Source organism: Pelobates fuscus, chromosome 7 (assembly GCF_036172605.1).
Source record: "Pelobates fuscus isolate aPelFus1 chromosome 7, aPelFus1.pri, whole genome shotgun sequence".
Lineage (NCBI taxonomy): Eukaryota > Metazoa > Chordata > Amphibia > Anura > Pelobatidae > Pelobates > Pelobates fuscus.
In genome coordinates this window covers 124,150,260-124,170,372 of record NC_086323.1, presented here as the reverse complement: position 1 = coordinate 124,170,372, position 20,113 = coordinate 124,150,260, and the positions used below count along the sequence as shown (strand labels likewise).

Here is a 20,113-nt window from a genome sequence, read left to right as displayed (position 1 = left end):
GGCAGCGGCGGGATGGCTTCATAGGAGTATAGAAGCATCCTGGTGACACCGGTATCGTATGGATTTATAATTGAGGGCAACGCTAGTATCCATACAGCGCCCCTGTCTACAGCAGTATGGAGCAAGCTAGTCCCTGTGCAGTGTTCCCAAACGTGGAGGAGTTCCAGTGGAGACTGGAGGATGCATTAGCCTGGTATGATGGCCCTGTCTCGGTAAGTGATGCCCTGGATGTTAGGGTCCAGGTCCGGTAGCAACTCTGGGGAGAGGTCGTGGAGGAGATGCAGGTGCTCCTGAGAGAATCCCTCCCAACCCCAAAACAGCGACATCGGGATCAATTGGATCTGTGGAAGAATGGGTGATTCAACTGGAGAGACTGGTCTGGAGAGAATTGGCGGTAGATTATGGCTACTGGGCTTTACGGTGGTATTGGGTCCAGCAGTACCCATGGCTAGCCGATGATGACCCGCCAGAAGGTGAGGACTATAATGGCCCTGGGGTATTGTGGGAGGCCTTTCAGGGGGAGACTGAGTTTGGAAGTACTGCGTTGCTCCGATACTGGGACATCCAGGCACTTACGCGAGACGTCCTGGATCTCGTGGAAGCGACAAGCCTGCAAGCCGATCTGTTCTACCTAGCCCTCCTTGAGTGGGTGCTGGAAAAGGAGTACAAGCAACTGTTCAACTCTGTGCAGCAGTGGGCCTTGGAGGCTGGGGATTTAATAGACCTTACTGAAGAGGTAGAGGTGACTGGTCCCACTCCTCAACAGCAGCAGGAGTTACTGAGAGTGGAGACAGTCAGCCTCACTCCCCAGCGGCAGAGTGGGTTATTGGGAGAAGAGACGGCTGGTCTCTCTCCCCAGCGGCAGACAGAGTTATTTGGAGTGGAGACGACCGGTCTCTCTCCCCAGCGGCAGGCAGTGTCACAGGGAGAGGAGATTATAGGTCCATCATCCCTGCAGCAGCAAGCATCCCTGGGAGTGGAGATAGTCGGTCTCACTACCCAGCACCAGTCAGCGTCACAGGGAGAGGAGATTGTTGGTCCCTTATCCCAGCAGAAGCAAGCAGCACTCGGGGTGGAGACGGTCGGTCCCACTATCCAGCACCAGGCAGCGTTATCGGGAGTAGAGACAGTCGGTTTGACTACCCAGCTGCAGCTTACCTTACAGGGAGAGGAGACAAAGGGTCTCTATTCCCAGCAGCAGCTATAGACACCTTGGGAGGGGACAGTCGTTCCCCCTCCCCAACCACAGGAAAAGATACAGGGAGTGGAGACAGTTGGTCCCACCTACCAGCAGCTGGGGCTGTTGTCCAGAGACAAGCCCCCTGGCATGGATGGTGCAGATGGGACAGAGGTCTCTGGACAGCCCTATAGGGATGCTAGGCAGCCCGCCCAGGTCCCCAACTGTGGAATCCTGTCTCTTTTCAGCTATGTAACTATGTAAGGGTGTAAACGAGATGGAAAAAAAAAGAAACACCTCAGAGCAAAGCTGACACACTTATGCACATGTATGGGAACAGGAAGCTGTAGCAGACATACTTAGGGACTGAGTACGGAAGAGGGGGTTACCGAATAATTACATGTACGCCTTCCGTTGTACGTGTGAGGTAAAAAGTGCGACAGATATAGGGCGAATGATCACGTTGCAAATGGACTGGGTTGTTTTCTATTATTTTTTTAAAATCCCCTTAAGGACCAAACTTCTGGAATAAAAGGGAATCAAGACATGTCACACACGTCATGTGTCCTTAAGGGGTTATACATTTATATTACAGCATATAACATGTCGTTCCTCGATATAATGTAATGTTTATCGGAAATGTGAGCAGAGACATTGTACAGGAGATGCAATGCTCCAGTAGTTTATGACAGGGTATCTGGCGATATATCGAATAACGTAATTCAATGTGAAGAATTGCTTTGGTCTATGTCGACTGTGATACTGTGACACTGAATTGTCAAATTTAAAATAAAATTTAAAAAAAGTGGGTGAAAAAATTTACATTGTTATTCATTAAAATGATAATCACAAGCAATATTACATAGATTTTAGATCTGAACCCAAAATACTTTAAGGGGAAAAAAAAAAAGTATATTTTCTAATTATTTAAAAATAGCCTTAATAATTAACAATAATAACATGAATTAATCAGTACTCATAAACCAATACAATCATAATAACAATAATAAAATAAACTATCAGCTAGCTCAACATAGTCAGTTCTTCTTTCCACCGGCATGTAAAGGGTTATATGGGAGGGGAATGCGCTGACACCTGCTCCACTGTGAGCAATGCCCAGTACTACATGCGGAAGTGAATCCACCAATCAGCGGCTGAGGGAGGAACCATTGGTTTTTGCAGGGGGGAGGCAGCCGTCCGCAATTAGTGTTTTCTATCTCCGGCCTCAGAGCGCTCCTGAAGAATGGCGGCGGAGGCTGCGCAGGTGATTTTTTTTTTTTTTTAAATGGGGCTTCTTAAAGGGGGCTGAGTTTCTTTGGAAGCCTTGTGGTGGTTGTGATGAAGGGGGGAGTTCTTTCTTTTACGACCTGCTGTGAAGGTCGTGATTGCTTATTTAGCTATTAACCTGTGTTCACCTAGCATGGGATGGGTTAGACCGCGTTCGGTCACGTGACTGCTTGTTACTGTGTGTGTCCCCTTGGGATTTTTATGCTGGGACCAGTTCTGTCCCACGTGACCTTGGTCTGATCACATGACGTGAGCATCATGTAAAACACGATAACTATAGTCTGCCAGGTCAGTTTTCCATTACACCAGGGGAGGGCTGACTATATTTGGCCGAAACTGAGATAAAGCTAATCCTACCACAATCCACTCCCTTTCAGTAAAATCCCATCTATTATATAGTTGTTCAGGAAGCACTTGCCCTTCTTGAAAGACCGCTCTTGTTGGCGCTTTATAAATTATAATTATTATTTATAAAGCGCCAACAAATTCTGTAGCGCTGTACAATAGGTGGACTAACAGACATGTATTTGAGACGAGCTGCACAAACAGGAACGTAGGGTGTTGAGGGAGCTGCTTAAATAAGCTTACATTCTAGCTAATTTATGCATCAGCCTTCCGGTCTGTCATTATTAATTAATTGTAATTTTATTTATCTTTGTGTTAAGTTGTTTACAATTCTGCTGAATCCATTGGCATAGTAGGAATATAATAATGGCTTACATGGTTCATCTTTATGTAGGAGTAGTCTGTGGGCATTGCGTTTTCTTTTTTTTAATGTTTCATTGCGTAACTTTGTAAGTTAAGCAAATGGTTTATTCTGCAGTGGGAGCAGCGATCCAACAAAACAAACACTTTTTAAGCCAAGTGCTGATTGTAGACCTTAACCCTGTAGAAGAGCAACCCAAAAATCTATTTCACATGTGGTCTAGGTTGACACATATTAAAGGGGAACTGTCACTTTGCCAAATCTTATTATATAATTGAATGCACATCTTTTCTCACTTACTTGTATGTCCTTTTTGGTGTTGGAGCAGAAGACAATTTGTAGGTGATGAGTTGACATCTAAGAACTCTAACTCTCTCTAAAAAGCGGTGCTTAAAGGGTTACTGCAAATACGATGACTAGTTCTGCCTTTTGAAGTGGTCATGGTGGTAGGAGTCTGAATGTGCAGTGTTTCTACTTGCTTGCAATCTGAGCTATGCTTGTCAGTGCATAGCTTAGATCATTGACGCTAAGATATTAGAGATATATGTTGAATATAATACCCATGTAGTTTACTGTTGAATAAACACTAAAAAAGCTCAAACTACATTGCTACTCAGTGCACCAAGGAACCCTCTAGGGTCAAAAAGTACATTACTATCTACTTATTGCTATAAAGTAATAACATTTGAAATCAAAATTGATTATGCCAGTTTTATAATAAACCAAATCATAGCTAGATAATGTCAATCTTGGCATTTACGCTTTGATTTATACATGAGGTAATGAAAGACTATTAGACTTGTGCACAGAAGAAAAACTTGGTTCATTCAAGTTATACATACCAACTGTGGTTTTCCTTTTTATTTTTGTTTCAGTGTGTAAGGGGGGATCACATTGGTTTGTTTGAATTTTTATTAAAACAAAATAAATGAAATTTGGACTTGCTAACCATTTACGTGCCAGAAGTGTGCACACTATTTTTGTTGTGCAGTTTATTACATATTATTGACATACACCACAACAGCGTGTTTGTTGATGCACATAAGTTTGACAGTGGCATGAGACATTGCACATTTTTATATAGTTATAACAGGCTTTGGCTAAACAGAGAAATCGTTATGATATTATAGTAAGGTGATCACCGCTTTATGGTGCTAGGTTGGCATTGCTAGTGTTGTTGTAGTGTGGCATTATGATTTGCAATAGAACAATAGCCGGGCAATCTGCACATTTTTGTTTTTTATGTTACATGAAGATATCAGGCTTCTAGGCATCATTTTTATGGCATAACATGCTAGGCTAGAAATGCGTATAACCAGCTAATTGCGCTTAAGATTGTAAATGTATTGCACATTTTATAAAACAGTACTAGTAATCAATTATCTATTGTAACACAAGCTTGCGAACTATAGTACTATGATATTCACTCATGAGTTAGCTGTTGCTAAATTATGCCCTTAAGCTGTTGCCCTTGCTAATTACGCTTAATATGCAGGTAGAGTCCTGAGGTTATTCGCTTAAAACTATATGACTATTGGAGTATAAGAGCACCCCGACACCCCAGCGGCATGCTGCCAGGTACTTGTACCCCAAGGAGGTAAGTTATGCAGGCTTCGCTCCCCCAGTGAGTCCAGAATTGTTTAGTGCTGTGATGTGGAGCTCTCTTCCGCCGCTTTCCTCCAGCAGTCCGGTGCCTACTCCCTGCGGTCCGGCTGACTAGTTTCACTGCGTCGTTATGGAGGCGGTGCAGGTCAGCTCCTCGGGATGGAGTAATGGTGTGCAAGTCATCTGGGCAGGTCCGAGGGGTCTGCTGGGTCTGGAACAATGGGTCTGTGCTTTGCTGGTTAGCAGGTAGTCGCTCCCGCCTTTTTGTCGTGGTATCGCTTGTACAGCTATCACTGAGGCTGTGGGTCAGTTGGTACTGATCCATTTCTGCAGGCGTGCAGTGCTTGCGTGGGATTCTGGAGGGTACCATCCCCTCGAAGCCAGAGGCGCTCGTGTGAGCCAGCAGTGTCGCTGCGCCGCCATTTTAGGTGCGGTCAGAGTTGTGTTTTGGCGGCTGTCGGGGACTCAAAAGCTCCAATGTAGCAGGAGCCACAGGGTGTACAGGGTGCAGGCCGGGATCACCCCCACCGGTCCAGAGGGGGGGGAACAAGGCCCAGGTTGCCCAGCCGAAGGAGCCTGGCTGAGTAGCATTGGGCAGGATAGCGGGCGGCGGCCGTCCGCCTCACTCACCGCCTGAGTAGGCCTCATCCAAAAGGAGCGATGCGTACCCCACCGGGGGACTAAAACATCAGCTGCAAGCCTCTCCCCGGGTCCAGTGTCTCCATAGGTGCCAGCCCACCGCGGTAGGTCAACGAGGGGAGTTCAACAGATCCATATTGTAAGTTTTTAAGCCAAGATTTGCCGGAGCTGTTGTGAGGTGCGACCGGCTAGCTCGGCGGCCAGGCCCCGCCCCCCCGTGTGCACACCTTTAACTCGTTGGCAGACAATGGGAAGTTAAAAATTGGAGCAGGTGGACAGTGAAGAACAGCATTCTTGATCTCTGACATAAGATGAAAAAGCACCCTGGCCACAATTTGACCCTTAGCCATGGCTGGCATTTAATGTGTTAAAAACGGTGGTGCATAAGCAGCGACACTGCATGTCTTCTCTCTTTCTCCATCCCATTGTCTGAGCGATGGGCAAACATTTATTAAAATTGTGTCAACCTAACAAAGGGTCCCCCCATGACCCTCACTCAAAGGTGAAGGGTGAGAGGTTAAATATGGGAATGGTTGGGCAGCAGAGCTGCTCAAACACTCCCTACACCCATTGGTTTTTTTTCTGAGTATAGGGCAAAAAAGATCCTCCATGAGCCCTTTAACCATGGCAGTGGCACGGAGATAATTTGAGCATCTTCGAACCTCACGCCTATTCTCTGGTCTGAACTATGGGAAAGATATAAATTAAATGGACACTCCACTGCCCAAAACCACTGTTTAGTAGCCCCCAATATAAACATGCATTTGAGGTAGACTGATATCATTCCAATGAGACAATGCTGGTACAGTTTTATCTGTCACATTTCGGGATGTTTGCCAATATTCTGTACATTTAAAGTTTTGAAAAGGTGACGGCATTTCTACAAAAATCTTGCATTAACTGAACATGCTGACCGCAATCACACTCCTATCACTCTCAGACAGCCAGTAAATGCTGGGATCACTGAGATGCAGTGTTGTTACTGATAGCAGTTCGGTCTGTCACCACAAAATCTTGCTGCATTGGAGGCAGATGAAATTCAGAGTTTGGTCTTCTCCATGCCATAGCTTTATTTTGGACATTTGTAAAAGTATCAAGGTTTAACTTATTGTACTGAAGTTGCTTGAATGTCTATATAAGAACCGGGTGCTGCTTTATCACAAAGCATTGATTTATAGTCGGCTATTAATAAACATTCCTTGCAAAGCCGCAAATAAATTTATTGTTGTGTACTTTTACAATCTCAGACGCTGAAATACGCAAGAAGCAATGAGATACCGAATGCAGAGTAGAATCAGAGAAGATTAGTTAGATTTCCCATTTTTGTATGAAAATATTACCAATATGTTTACATAACTACAACTAACACTATAATTGGACTTTTGTGGAATAACAGTTATGGGTCATGAATTTTTCGTACGGGATTAGTCAAACAATTTTATTTTTGTGCAAGTTTTCATGCTCCCATCTAATAATAATGTTTTGCAAAATTGCTAGCTAAGTGAAAACAGAGTTTCTGCATTAACAGTAAAGAGAAGACCTAAAGGACCCAGGTAAGTGTGAAACCGTTCAAAAATAGTTTGACTCCTTACCATGGGATGGCGCCAGAAGACTCCAAACTTTAGTCCATTATGTATAGAGTGTGTGCGTGAGAGAGAGAGAGAGACTGCAAGTGTGATAACTTTTAAAGATCTAATAGTCTCAGAGGGTGAAAGTATTTTTGTTACTATTTTGTAGTCTGACCGTCGTTATCATCAAAAATGTGGGATCCCTGACTAGCATATGATTTCCTTCCTTTTCTTTGTTTAATAAAAATAAGTAAAAAAGAATTCAGGCCAGAACCAGGAAGGAATGCCTGCAGATTGTCCTTTATATTATCCAGGCAACTTACGTGCCAATTATGTTTTCTTGATCATTACTTTCACCTCTCCCAAGAAATCTATTAGCTTTACATTTTACAGTGTAGTTGACTTGGTTAAAACTATGAGAACTAAAAGGTTTCTGGTGGTTTATTGAGTTGTATAGCTAATTTTACCGCCTATATAGAAGGAATCTGTCTCTCGTTAATTGCCACCACATGATCAGAGAAGACCATACAGGAAAATTTATTTATACTTACCGTAATTTTCTTTTCCTGGTCATAGGCCATGGAAGCACAACAATGGCTAGCTCCCCCTATCCCTAACCAGACAGGAACCTAATTAAAACAGAAGGTATAAGTAACCCCTCCTACCCCTCCCACCCTCAGTCTTGTTTCCAGCAATATCCCTGGGTGGGATCCTTGTGCTGCCATGGCCTATTACCAGGAAAAGAAAATTACGCTAAGTATTTCCCCTTTTCCTGGTAATAGGCCATGGAAGCACAACAATGGCTAGCTTCCCCTATCCTTAACCAGACAGGAACCTAATTAAAACAGAAGGTATAAGTAACCCCTCCCACCCTCAGTCTTGTTTCCAGCAATATCCCTAGGTGGGATCCTTGTGCTGCCATGGCCTATTACCTGGAAAAGAAAATTACGGTAAGTATTTCTCTTTTTCCTGGCCATATCCATGGCAGCACAACAATGGGTAATACCCAAGCAATAACCAAGGGAGGGAAAGAAGTACACAAAAGACTTCCAAAATATAAATGCAAATTGACAACACACACCTCATAAGGACATTGGAAATGAAAAACTGATTGCCCACTATTTGCACATTAATAACTTGGCAAATTGACCAACTCAAATGTACCCCCCAAAAAATGAAGCCTAGGAATAAGTTTGATTGAAACTCAAATAGCAGAAAACCCTTACCGTATAGATGAAACCGATGAAGGGTAGAAGGGGTTATATCCATATATTTGCCTGCTACTCCTGGGTCACTCTAAGAAATAGGGTGATGGCAAAATCTTGCTACCCCTAGGGTCACAGCAAGTAAATCCAATGGAAAGTACAAGATAGTGAGTTGTACTTTACCCCTTTCAGTGAAGGAATGCTAGTCCATTTTACATTAACTCCTTCAGGGATGAAATGTTAGTTAATCTCATAGAATCCTTGCAATCCACGTGGTCTGTATGTGCATGTCCAGCCTGCTACTCCTTGGTCACTGCAGGAAATAGGCTGATGACAAAATCTTGCTACCTCTAGGTTCACAGCATGTAAATCCATGGGAAAGTACAGGATAACAGAGTTGTACTTTAATCCTATCAGTGATGGAATGCTAGTCTGTCTCACATTAACTCTTTCACCGATGGAATGTTAGTCAATGTCATATTAATCCTTGCAAACCATGTGCTCTGTATGTGCATGTCCAGCCTGCTACCCCTTGGTCACTGCAGGAGACAGGATGATGGCATAATCTTGCTACCCCTAGGGTCACCGCAAGTAAATCCATATGCTCTGTATGTGCATGCCCAACCTGCTACCCCTTGGTCACTGCAGGAATTATGGTGATGGCATGATCTTGCTACTCCTAGGGTCACAGCAAGTTAGAACCCCTGGTCAATAAAGGGGTTTCTGGGGGGCGGGGCTTACCAATCGTCCTGACCAGACGCCATTTCTCGAAGCTCCCTAATATCAAATCTAATCCAGACGATATCGGCAGAACCGAACCCGATCAGGTCACGGCACCAGCGCGAACAGGTTCCGCAGAACAGGCAGAACTGATAGATGCCTTTTTTTCAACCAGCAAAGTCTGCCCGGCGGAAATACAAATCCGGGGCCTACCGCACGCTGCAAAGCCTAGAGAACCTCCTGGGAGGTGGCGAGCAGACCTGGGCTGAGACGCCTGACGACCCAACACCACTCGCATTGCCAACAACTATGCCAGGCATGGGTCGGCGCTCGCAAAAAACGCACGCCCCAACGGATGGCAGGGATATCGGGGCCATGTTCCAAAGGCCCGCACAGCCTCGGCCTACTGTCGCAAGTGACACTCCCGACAGAGATCCAAGCACCACACAAGGCCACAACGAGCCCGGAGGCTCGAAACCCTCACCGGCAACTCAAGCCGAGTCACTGGAGGCAGCTGATGACTCGGCGCCGACTACCAAGAAAGACCTGAAACTCCTCTTAGCAGAAATCCACAACTTGCTCGCAGCAGACTCGGCCATCCTAAAAAGAGAAGTACGAGCAGTGTCGGAGAGAGGCAAGACCACCGAATCTGCCTTAGCACAGGTGCAATCCCACCTATCTACAGTAACAGACTCTATCACAAGGCTCCAAATGCAACAACAATCACTGGCACATAAACTCACCACGATGGAAGACCGCCAGAGACGGAATCGTATTAAAATAAGGGGTATCCCCGCAACGACTATGGCGGAGGAGCTTCCCCACTATATCAGGAGACTGCTGGCCACAATCCTGCCACATGCTGTGGCTAAGAAGGTAGCAATAGACAGCGTTTATCGTCTACCAGGCCACTCTCCCCTTCAGCCCAATATGGCCCGGGATGTCATCCTTCGCTGCATCTCCCTACCTGACAAGCTCCAGATCATGTCAGCGCTAAGAGGAAGGACACCCCTCACTTTCGAAACCTCGATCCTAACCTTCTACCGTGACCTTACAAGGCCCACACTTCTTCTCCGCAAGTCATTCACCCCAGTCACAACGCAGCTCCGGGCAGCAGGACTGGCCTACCGATGGGGGGCGAACGGCTCCCTCACTGTCACTCATGGCGGGACTACACACAATCTGCCCTCCGTGGCTGAAGTGACAAACTTTCTGGAGACCCTGGGGCTGCCATGTCCGAGCATCCCCCCCACCTTGAGAGCACCAGCGGCGACTTGGGATCCCGCTTCCATAAAACCATTTGTACCGAGAACGGCTGACCCGCAAAGCACGGACGACCACGATTAACAAGCACGAACTTTGATTATATATTTTAACGTTAATGTTTTGGTTTGATTTTGTATACACCGTTTTACCATTTATTGCTCAACCTCGACTTAGTTAGGGACAGACCTAACTTATACTCATGCCGACCATAACTACCAATAACAAGACCATAGTAAGTGGCGACTACTAACCCCCCCCCCCCCGCAACCCCCTTGGTCAGGGGCTTTAAACACGCATGCATATACTAACCAGCACACCTGCGTCTCAGGCCGTTAGGCCCAAACCCCGCACTATATGCATCCACCCATTCAGCTTGAAGTAAGCACGAACACTATAAGCATGCTTTAATCAATGGGAACGGGCTACTAGAGCGACTAAACTGGGAACACTCTTATGGTACACCCCATTGCGGACAACTCAGAGATATACCCAGACTAGACACCCACACCCATCACTCTCGACTAAGCAACAGACCACTAGTGCTCGACCTGTGAGGAAGCAGCACTACGAATTATAGTCACGGTCTCTTATTGAGTAACTTTAAAGTTACCGCCCGACCACACATACCCCTAGACAAATTGACCGTACGTAAGCTTGTAACGTTACACTTGTTATATAACTATAAAAATTGTGCATTTGTTCCATTGCCACATGTTCGCTGCATAAAATTCTTTTTTTTTGCCATGGCTGTTGTGGCTAGGCAAACTGTTATGTCAATAACTGCACTCAAAAATAAAGAATTTAAAAAAATAAATAAAGGGGTTTCTCTAGGGGGTTACCTTTGCACAGGGACACATACTGAAGACTTCCCAATGGAGAGAGGCTGAACTCCCTTGAGGCAGAAGGTAACAACCCTCAGGTAAGCCAAAAATAAAAATTCTCTAATCTTAGAATGACTAAGCCTGTCCTAGGGTTAGGACAGGAACAAAAAGGCTGATGGTAGGAGGGGTTACTTATACCTTATGTTTTAATTAGGTTCCTGTCTGGTTAGGGATAGGGAGGAGCTACCCATTGTTGTGCTGCCATGGATATGGCCAGAAAAATTATTTATTCAGTTACCCTGTGTAAAGTGTATAGTTTGGCAATTTTTTGTCTTAGCTTTTTGATGACTCCTTGAAGATCATGTGAGCTTTATGTATTTGAGTGTAAGGTATTTTTTACTCTTTGTTAAAAAAAATCTTTAAAAACTTTTATTTTGTGTAATCATTAAAGGGAAACTCCAGTTCCAGGAAAACAATCACCCTCCCACCCACCAATCCCCGGTTACTGAAGGGGTGAAAACCCCTTCAGTGACTTACCTGAGGCAGCGGCGATGTCCCTTGTCGCTGCCTCCTCCTCCGCGCCGCTCCTCCCTGTGATTCCGTCGGCCGGTGGGCGAGACTGATCCCGCCCACCGACCGAGGAGACCTAATGCGCATGCGCGGGTATGCCGCGCATGCGCATTAGCGCTCCCCATAGGAAAGCATTGAAAACGAATTTCAATGCTTTCCTATGGGGATTTGAGCGACACTGGAGGTCCTCACACAGCGTGAGGACGTCCAGCGACGCTCTAGCAAGGAAAATCCTTGCTACAAACCAGGAAGTGACCTCTAGTGGCTGTCTAGTAGACAGCCACTAGAGGTGGAGTTAACCATGCAAGGTAATTATTGCAGTTTATAAAAAACTGCAATAATTACACTTGCAGGGTTAAGAGTAGTGGGAGTTGGCACCTGGTTGGTGCCTGGAGTGTCCCTTTAACAATACATTGTTGGTGTCCAAACAGTCATGGGAAGATCTTTTTTTTTTCTTTCATAGACAAAAGGTAATTCTGCTTCTACTTCCATTCATCCAAGGTGCTGTTTTTTTTTTTTTGTTTTTTTTGTAAAACAATTCCCTATAGTCACTGTCTCTCATCTGTTCAGGACATGACCCTTGTTCTTCCCAACCCAATCTTCAAGGCATACCAATGGTCCTGGTTTTACCTGTATCCCCACTGGAATAGAATTGTGAAAATCGTGCTCTTACAGCCATTATGTTGGCAAAGCATCAAGGGAGATGTAGTTCAGAACATCTGCCGTGACGAAGGTTGCCTACGCCAGTCTTGACATTTTGATGTGATTTGAGGACTGGGTTGGGAACCACTGATCAAGGCTGTATAACAGGTTTCTGTGAGGGGAAAAAAAAAATTGCACATGCATTAATCATGCTTGCTTTCTTCTGTTTCCTGGATTACTGAATGGACTGGGAACTTAATGGGAAGTTACACAATGAGTATTGTAGAAGCATTTCTGTCAAAAACATTACACAGCTCTGAACGGCTGGCAAGGTGGGTCAGTGAAGCAATTCATGTTGTGGTTTACTGATACTAAATATCAATAGCAAGTTTGCTTAACTTCTTTTGCCATTTTATAGATTAAAAAACATATAAGAGAGAGGGCACACAGTACTGAACAGAAAACAAGATGTTCTAGCCTAGTGAGTTTGCAAGAGGGTCTTCTTGTAGAGAAACCAATGAGAATCTTTGCTCAGAGGTATAAACCCAGCGTTTAAAGACCAGATATCCTCAGAGGATCCAAAAGAACTAATTATAACCCATTGCACAACATTCAATCTCTGTCTAATTAAGAAAAGAGTAACAATATTGACTCAATATGGAGAGATTAGAAAAAGTAGAATGATGATTTTAAAGAGTGAGAAAAAGGGGAAGGCGTGATAAGGGGTTTACAGCAAAGGTTCACCCTTTTTAGCTGTTTTCATTCGGTGGTGCCTAACCGTACAACCATACCAGAGAGACCATGTGGAGACATGCTTCTTAGTACAATCATATGGAGACATAGTAGTACCTTCTTTGTTGCCCTGCTTTCCTTAATTTTTATCACCCATGGCACATGCCCTATTATAGTCCAGAGAATTTTATACATTTAATATTATTCTGTGTCTCTTGAATTCAGATTCCTTCTAAAAAAAATTAAAAACATAAACAATTTTTATTTTATTTTTTTAAAATTCTTTATTTTGTGATGACAGAAAGCATAGAAATAGGCAATAACAAGTCTTGTGAACATGAGGTAACAGTTACAGTATACGGTTTCATGTAAGTTGTATTCAGGCTGAAGAGTATAAACAAAACTATATTTATTTTTAAACATGAGTGTTTCTTTAATCAGCCTCCTAGAGTAAAATATTGAAATAGTTTTATCTCCATAGTGTTTATTCAAAAACATTGAACTGGACTCCAAACATCTTGTTCAAAATGATTAATTGGGACACATTCTCCAATTCCTCTGTAATCATAGCGTGGCCACTTTAGTCTAAATTTGTTAATTTGATTTTCAATTCACTATAGTTCACTGTTTTCGTGAACAATTCCCCTTGGCTTCACATGGTACTATCCTGCTACTCATTGCATTCACTGTGGGGCTTTTAATGTACAGTGCCTTGCATCTGTCATGACTGCTCTAGACCTTCCCTCATTTTTCCACCCCGCTTGTTTAATGTGTAGCAAAATATAATGTATTTCTATTTATTCTTCTTAAAAGCATTATGACTAGTAGCAGTTATAAAGTTCCAAAACCAACGCTATACAAATCGGTAAATTTGCAACTAAAGAGAGAGGATAGAATGCTAGTTTTTTTTTAAAGAGGGGCGTCTGTCTTGCCTGAATAGTAAGAGACTGAAGACCAACAGGGAAATTAAGATGTATTCATGATTATTTTTTTTTTTAATCACTAATCTATACAATGGTGTGCAGAAAAGCAAGTGGGGAAACAAGCAAAAATCCCTCCAAACAACTGTGTGTATTTAAAGGATCACGTGACTTCAGATGACATGCACCTTTTCTAGAATGACTAAAAAAAAAGCAGTTATTCATTTATCGAGCAGACACGTTCATGTTTTCTCATGTACAGAACTGCTACCGTGTGCTGAGTTCCATCTCACATAAAACCCTTGCTGAAAACAATGCAATGACTAGGATTGGTTGACAGATATCTGCTACTACCTGGTTTGAACATAGCTCCAGGCCGGACACTGCAAATCCAGAGAGTTGAACTAAAGAAATGTATCATATTTATTTTTCTATATATATATATATATATATATATTTTTTTTTTTTTAGCAAAACATGAAAATCAACGTTTTAGTCTGATGCCCAAACTCTCATCCTGATTAAATTTTGGACATCAGACCGAAACGTTGATTTTTATGTTTTGTGCAATAAAAGCTAAGTCCCTTGAGTGCTATCTGAATTACAAGGTCTATACTTATGCTGAATAGCACCAGGCAAGTACACTTATTACTGGGAGTGCAGGATATATATATATATATATATATATATATATATATATATATATATATATAGGGCCGCCACCAGAAATTTTGGGGCCCCTAACTCAGCTCAGGGTCTGGGCCCCCTGGGGCCCGCCTCCAATCCCGCCCACAGGGTCCGCCTCCAAATCCCGCCCACAGGAATACACACAGACACAAAAACACACACTGATACAAAAGGACACAGACACACACACACATAAAAATACATACTAACAGACACACATACTGAAACAGAAATACACGGCATATAGGCATACGTACTGACACACACATACTGAGACATACACACATATACAGACACACAGGCATACATAGTGACAGACACATACTAACATACATACATACAGACACACATGCATGAGGACTTACACACACATACACCGACATCACATACATACACACAGACATACATTAATTCATACTGGCATACATACATATAGACATACTGACATACACACACAGACAGTCACAGACATTCTGACATACACACAGACATACTAACATACACACAGACATACTGACACGTACAGACATTCTGACATACACACAGACATACTGACATACGTACAGACATTCTTACATACATACTGACATACGTACAGACATACTGACATACGTACAGACATACTGACATACACACAGACATTCTGACATACACACAGACTTACTGACATACACACAGACTTACTGACATACACACAGACTTACTGACATACACACAGACTTACTGACATACACACAGACTTACTGACATACATACAGACATTCTGACATACGTACAGACATTCTGACATACGTACAGACATTCTGACATACGTACAGACATTCTGACATACATACAGACATTCTGACATACGTACAGACATTCTGACATACGTACAGACATTCTAACATACACACAGACATTCTAACATACATACAGACATTCTAACATACATACAGACATTCTGACATACACACAGACATTCTAACATACACACAGACATTCTGACATACACACAGTGATTCTGACATACACACAGTGATTCTGACATACACACAGTGATTCTGACATACACACAGACATACTAACATACACACAGACATACTAACATACACACAGACATACTAACATACACACAGACATACTGACATACGTACAGACATTCTAACATACACACAGACATTCTAACATACATACAGACATTCTAACATACATACAGACATTCTAACACACACAGACATTCTGACATACACACAGACATTCTGACATACACACAGACATTCTGACATACACACAGACATTCTAACATACACACAGACATTCTAACATACACACAGACATTCTGACATACACACAGACATTCTGACATACACACAGACATTCTGACATACACACAGACATTCTGACATACACACAGACATTCTGACATACACACAGACATTCTGACATACACACAGACATACTGACATACGTACAGACATTCTTACATACATACTGACATACGTACAGACATACTGACATACGTACAGACATACTGAATACGTACAGACATACTGACATACGTACAGACATACTGACATACGTACAGACATACTGACATACATACAGACATACTAACATACACACAGACATTCTAACATACACACAGACATTCTAACATACATACAGACATTCTAACATACATACAGACATTCTAACATACATACAGACATTCTAACATACATACAGACATTCTAACACACACAGACATACTGACATACACACAGACATACTGACATACACACAGACATACTGACATACACACAGACATACTGACATACACACAGACATTCTGACATACACACAGACATTCTGACATACACACAGACATTCTGACATACACACAGACATTCTGACATACACACAGACATACTGACATACACACAGACATTCTAACATACACACAGACATTCTAACATACACACAGACATTCTAACATACACACAGACATTCTAACATACACACAGACATTCTAACATACACACAGACATTCTAACATACACACAGACATTCTAGCATACACACAGACATTCTAGCATACACACAGACATTCTAACATACACACAGACATTCTAACATACACACAGACATTCTAACATACACACAGACATTCTAACATACACACAGACATTCTAACATACATACAGACATTCTAACATACACACAGACATTCTAACATACACACAGACATTCTTACATACATACTGACATACGTACAGACATACTGACATACGTACAGACATACTGACATACGCACAGACATTCTAACATACGCACAGACATTCTAACATACGCACAGACATTCTAACATACACACAGACATTCTAACATACACACAGACATTCTAACATACACACAGACATTCTAACATACATACAGACATTCTGACATACACACAGACATACATACACAAATACAGCTAATTTTTCGTACCTTTTTTTGCAGGTGGAAGGCTGTGGCTGATGGGAGTCGGCGTGGCTCCTGCGGGCTGCGGCCTGTCTTTCTTGCCTCCCGCGCGGTGCTGAGGGGAGGGGAGGGAGCTGGGAGGAAGTGGCAGTACTTTGCGGTTGGGATTTTTTTTAAAGGGTCCCGGTCTCGCTATTGCACGGCCGCAGCGCTGACCGGGCCCCTGAAGATACAGGGCCCATGGGGTGGCCCTAAGTGAGTGGGCCACCCGATGGGCCCCATCAGCATGCGCTACACGTGGGGCCCGGGCGGCCGGGCCCCCCAGGGCCGCCGGGCCCGTGACAACCGTTATGGTTGTCACCCCCTGATGGCGGCCCTGCATAAATATATATATATATATATATATATATATATATATATATATATATATATATATATATATAGATACTTAATAAAATGTTAAACAAAAATCTGCACACCAGTCAAGCCATAAGACTTGCTTTTCCCACAGAAATCCCAAAACTGCAGCGATGTTGCAACCGCAAAGGATTCTGGGTGGGCATATGCAAATTAGTTCAACAAAGAATCACATTTTTGCCTCATTCCATTTTAAACATGGATTCCTTGTAATCTGTGTTTGCAGTATACAGCTGCTTGGAACACAATTTAGGAAAAGATGCAAAACCAGTGAACCACTCATGGACAGCTGTTTCGTTGTTAATGCAACTCATCAGCATGAGGTTGGTTACTGGTGTGCTTATTGAGGCTTGGTAGTGCTTGGGAAGCAAAATCCAATTAGGTTATGGTGGGGAAAAATTGTGATTGAAATGATTTGATTGTGATGATTGTGATTTTCAATCACAATTTTTCCCCACCATAACCTAATTGGATTTTGCTTCCCAAGCACTACCAAGCCTCAATAAGCACACCAGTAACCAACCTCATGCTGATGAGTTGCATTAACAACGAAACAGCTGTCCATGAGTGGTTCACTGGTTTTGCATCTTTTCCTAAATTGTGTTCCAAGCAGTTGTATACTGCAAACACAGATTACAAGGAATCCATGTTTAAAATGGAATGAGGCAAAAATGTGATTCTTTGTTGAACTAATTTGCATATGCCCACCCAGAATCCTTTGCGGTTGCAACATCGCTGCAGTTTTGGGATTTCTGTGGGAAAAGCAAGTCTTATGGCTTGACTGGTGTGCAGATTTTTGTTTAACATTGTATTAAGTATCCACAGACTTCAGGTGGAAGGGGTTTTCAATCACAATTTTTCCCCACCATAACCTAATTGGATTATATATAGATATATAGATATAGAGAGAGAGAGAGGTCAGCCCATTTCTGAGCTGTTCCTTTAAATTCAAGATAGTAGCATATCAAAATTTAGTAAAAGGCATGGGGTGAATACTTATGCAAGAAACTATATGCTCCCATAGGGGTTTGGGAGAGGGATCGTTATTTGGTTAAAGAGGTTGGCTCCAAAGTGGCAAATCATAATTCACCAGAAGAGATCCCAGGTGACATCACCCCCTACTCCTCCCTGTCAGGTACGTTGTAAATGCATCTCATAAAGTGATTGCAGGGGCTGTGTGCATATGTTTATTACATCTATTTATCAGAAAGTAACTGAATGCACCGCTCAAAAAATACATGGTTTTTCAGACAGAGCGGTCACACCACGGCAACTTAGCCGTGATTTTAAAATCTTCACGGGCACACACTTACCAACCTGAGCGGAAACCTTTGCGTTTAGTCGAAAGGCCTGTAGGCCCCAACTCGATACGCCGCACTAGATATTTGTTCCTACCTAACATTTAACCTAACATAGGTATACATTACTACACTTGTAAATGCATTATAATATAAACCGTGCTTCTACTCATGCCACTGTTTGACATGTAAATAACCTGTACGCTGTTGTGGCGTTTCAACCTATGATGTACACACCTGCACGACAAAAATAAAGAATTAAAAAAAAAAAAAGACATAAAAAGACATGGTTTTAATTTTGTTTTTCTTCTGTAGACATTCCATAAACCATGACACTACAAGTACTTAAAAAAAAAAAAAACGTAGTAACCTGCAGCACCTCACATCGAGTAACGTTATTGTAGTCATTGGATGCATGGCTTACATGTGTGCTACAAGTTTTAACCTGTGTGTCCGCAGTCATGGCCCTAATACAAGATGTCATTCGATATTTTGATTATCTGTATGCTGTAGATACCCAGACCTGCATTTGTTGCAAATCCAAAGAAAATGCAAGCTGAGGTGTTTTCAAGATTAAAAGCACAGTTAATAGTTTATTTTCAGAATTCTATTAAAAATGTCTTTAGTATTATCGTTTAATTTTATAGTGAACAGATAACATGGTAATCTTATTGTTTAGAGAAACTACATAGTCTATTGGATGTGTGGTCAAAGGTAGACTGTCAGCAGTTGCTGCATATCAGTCTATTGGCCTCACCTGATTTGTATTTTACTTTTTGGACAGAATGTTTTCTTGTGTGATTAAGTTGTTTTGTGTTATTTTTTTTTTAAATTACTTTATTTCTGTAATTCTTTTCAGCCCATCAAAAGCATCAAGGAAATTGTTTCCTTGTATCGTGACCTAAGCCATTATCCAACTCTGTACAGTGCAACCGTTGGACCTGATGTCACTACACAATATGGCGGCAAATATTGCAACATCTACACTGGTAAGCAATGATATTGATTATTTCCCCCTATGCGTAGAACATGCAAGGCTGTTAGATTTTAAAAATGTATATATATATTCCAAGATACAGGGGTACTCCTTCTATTGCATATGCATCTTCAGCATTAGACTCCAAGCGCTATGCCACCCACCCAAGGAGTATTTTGTAAAGATAAAATCTTTATGAAATACTCACATTGACTGTGTTAGAATTTCCAACCCAGTCAAGAGTCTACCAAAGACAAAGAAGGGACTACTCAGTCTTAGTATTTTTCCTCTGCTTGACAAAACTTGACAAAAGGTGGAGCTTCCTTTTTTCCAAGTCTTATCATTTACCCCATACGTCACTAGTGATGGCTGTAGGAAAAAAGGCTTTTCACTGCCGTCTCTCAGGACCTTGCATAGACCTCATGTTATGTGCACTCCTAATGACAGAAGATG

The 20,113-nt window shown here is 42.5% G+C and overlaps 2 protein-coding genes across 2 annotated transcripts in view; one reads left to right on the top strand and one right to left on the bottom strand.

Moving 5' to 3' along the window:
- The window catches only part of AMIGO3 (adhesion molecule with Ig like domain 3), a 455,802-nt gene that overhangs the window by 220,086 nt on the left and 215,603 nt on the right, over positions 1–20,113 (bottom strand). The gene's annotated exons all lie outside the window — the stretch shown is intronic.
- APEH (acylaminoacyl-peptide hydrolase) overlaps positions 2,329–20,113 on the top strand; it is a 52,344-nt gene continuing 34,559 nt past the window's right edge. The window contains exons 1-2 of the mRNA XM_063426537.1: positions 2,329–2,441; positions 19,544–19,673. Coding sequence (XP_063282607.1) covers positions 2,421–2,441; positions 19,544–19,673 — 151 coding nt within the window. The 5' untranslated portion in view covers positions 2,329–2,420. The remainder of the gene's footprint in view (positions 2,442–19,543; positions 19,674–20,113) is intronic.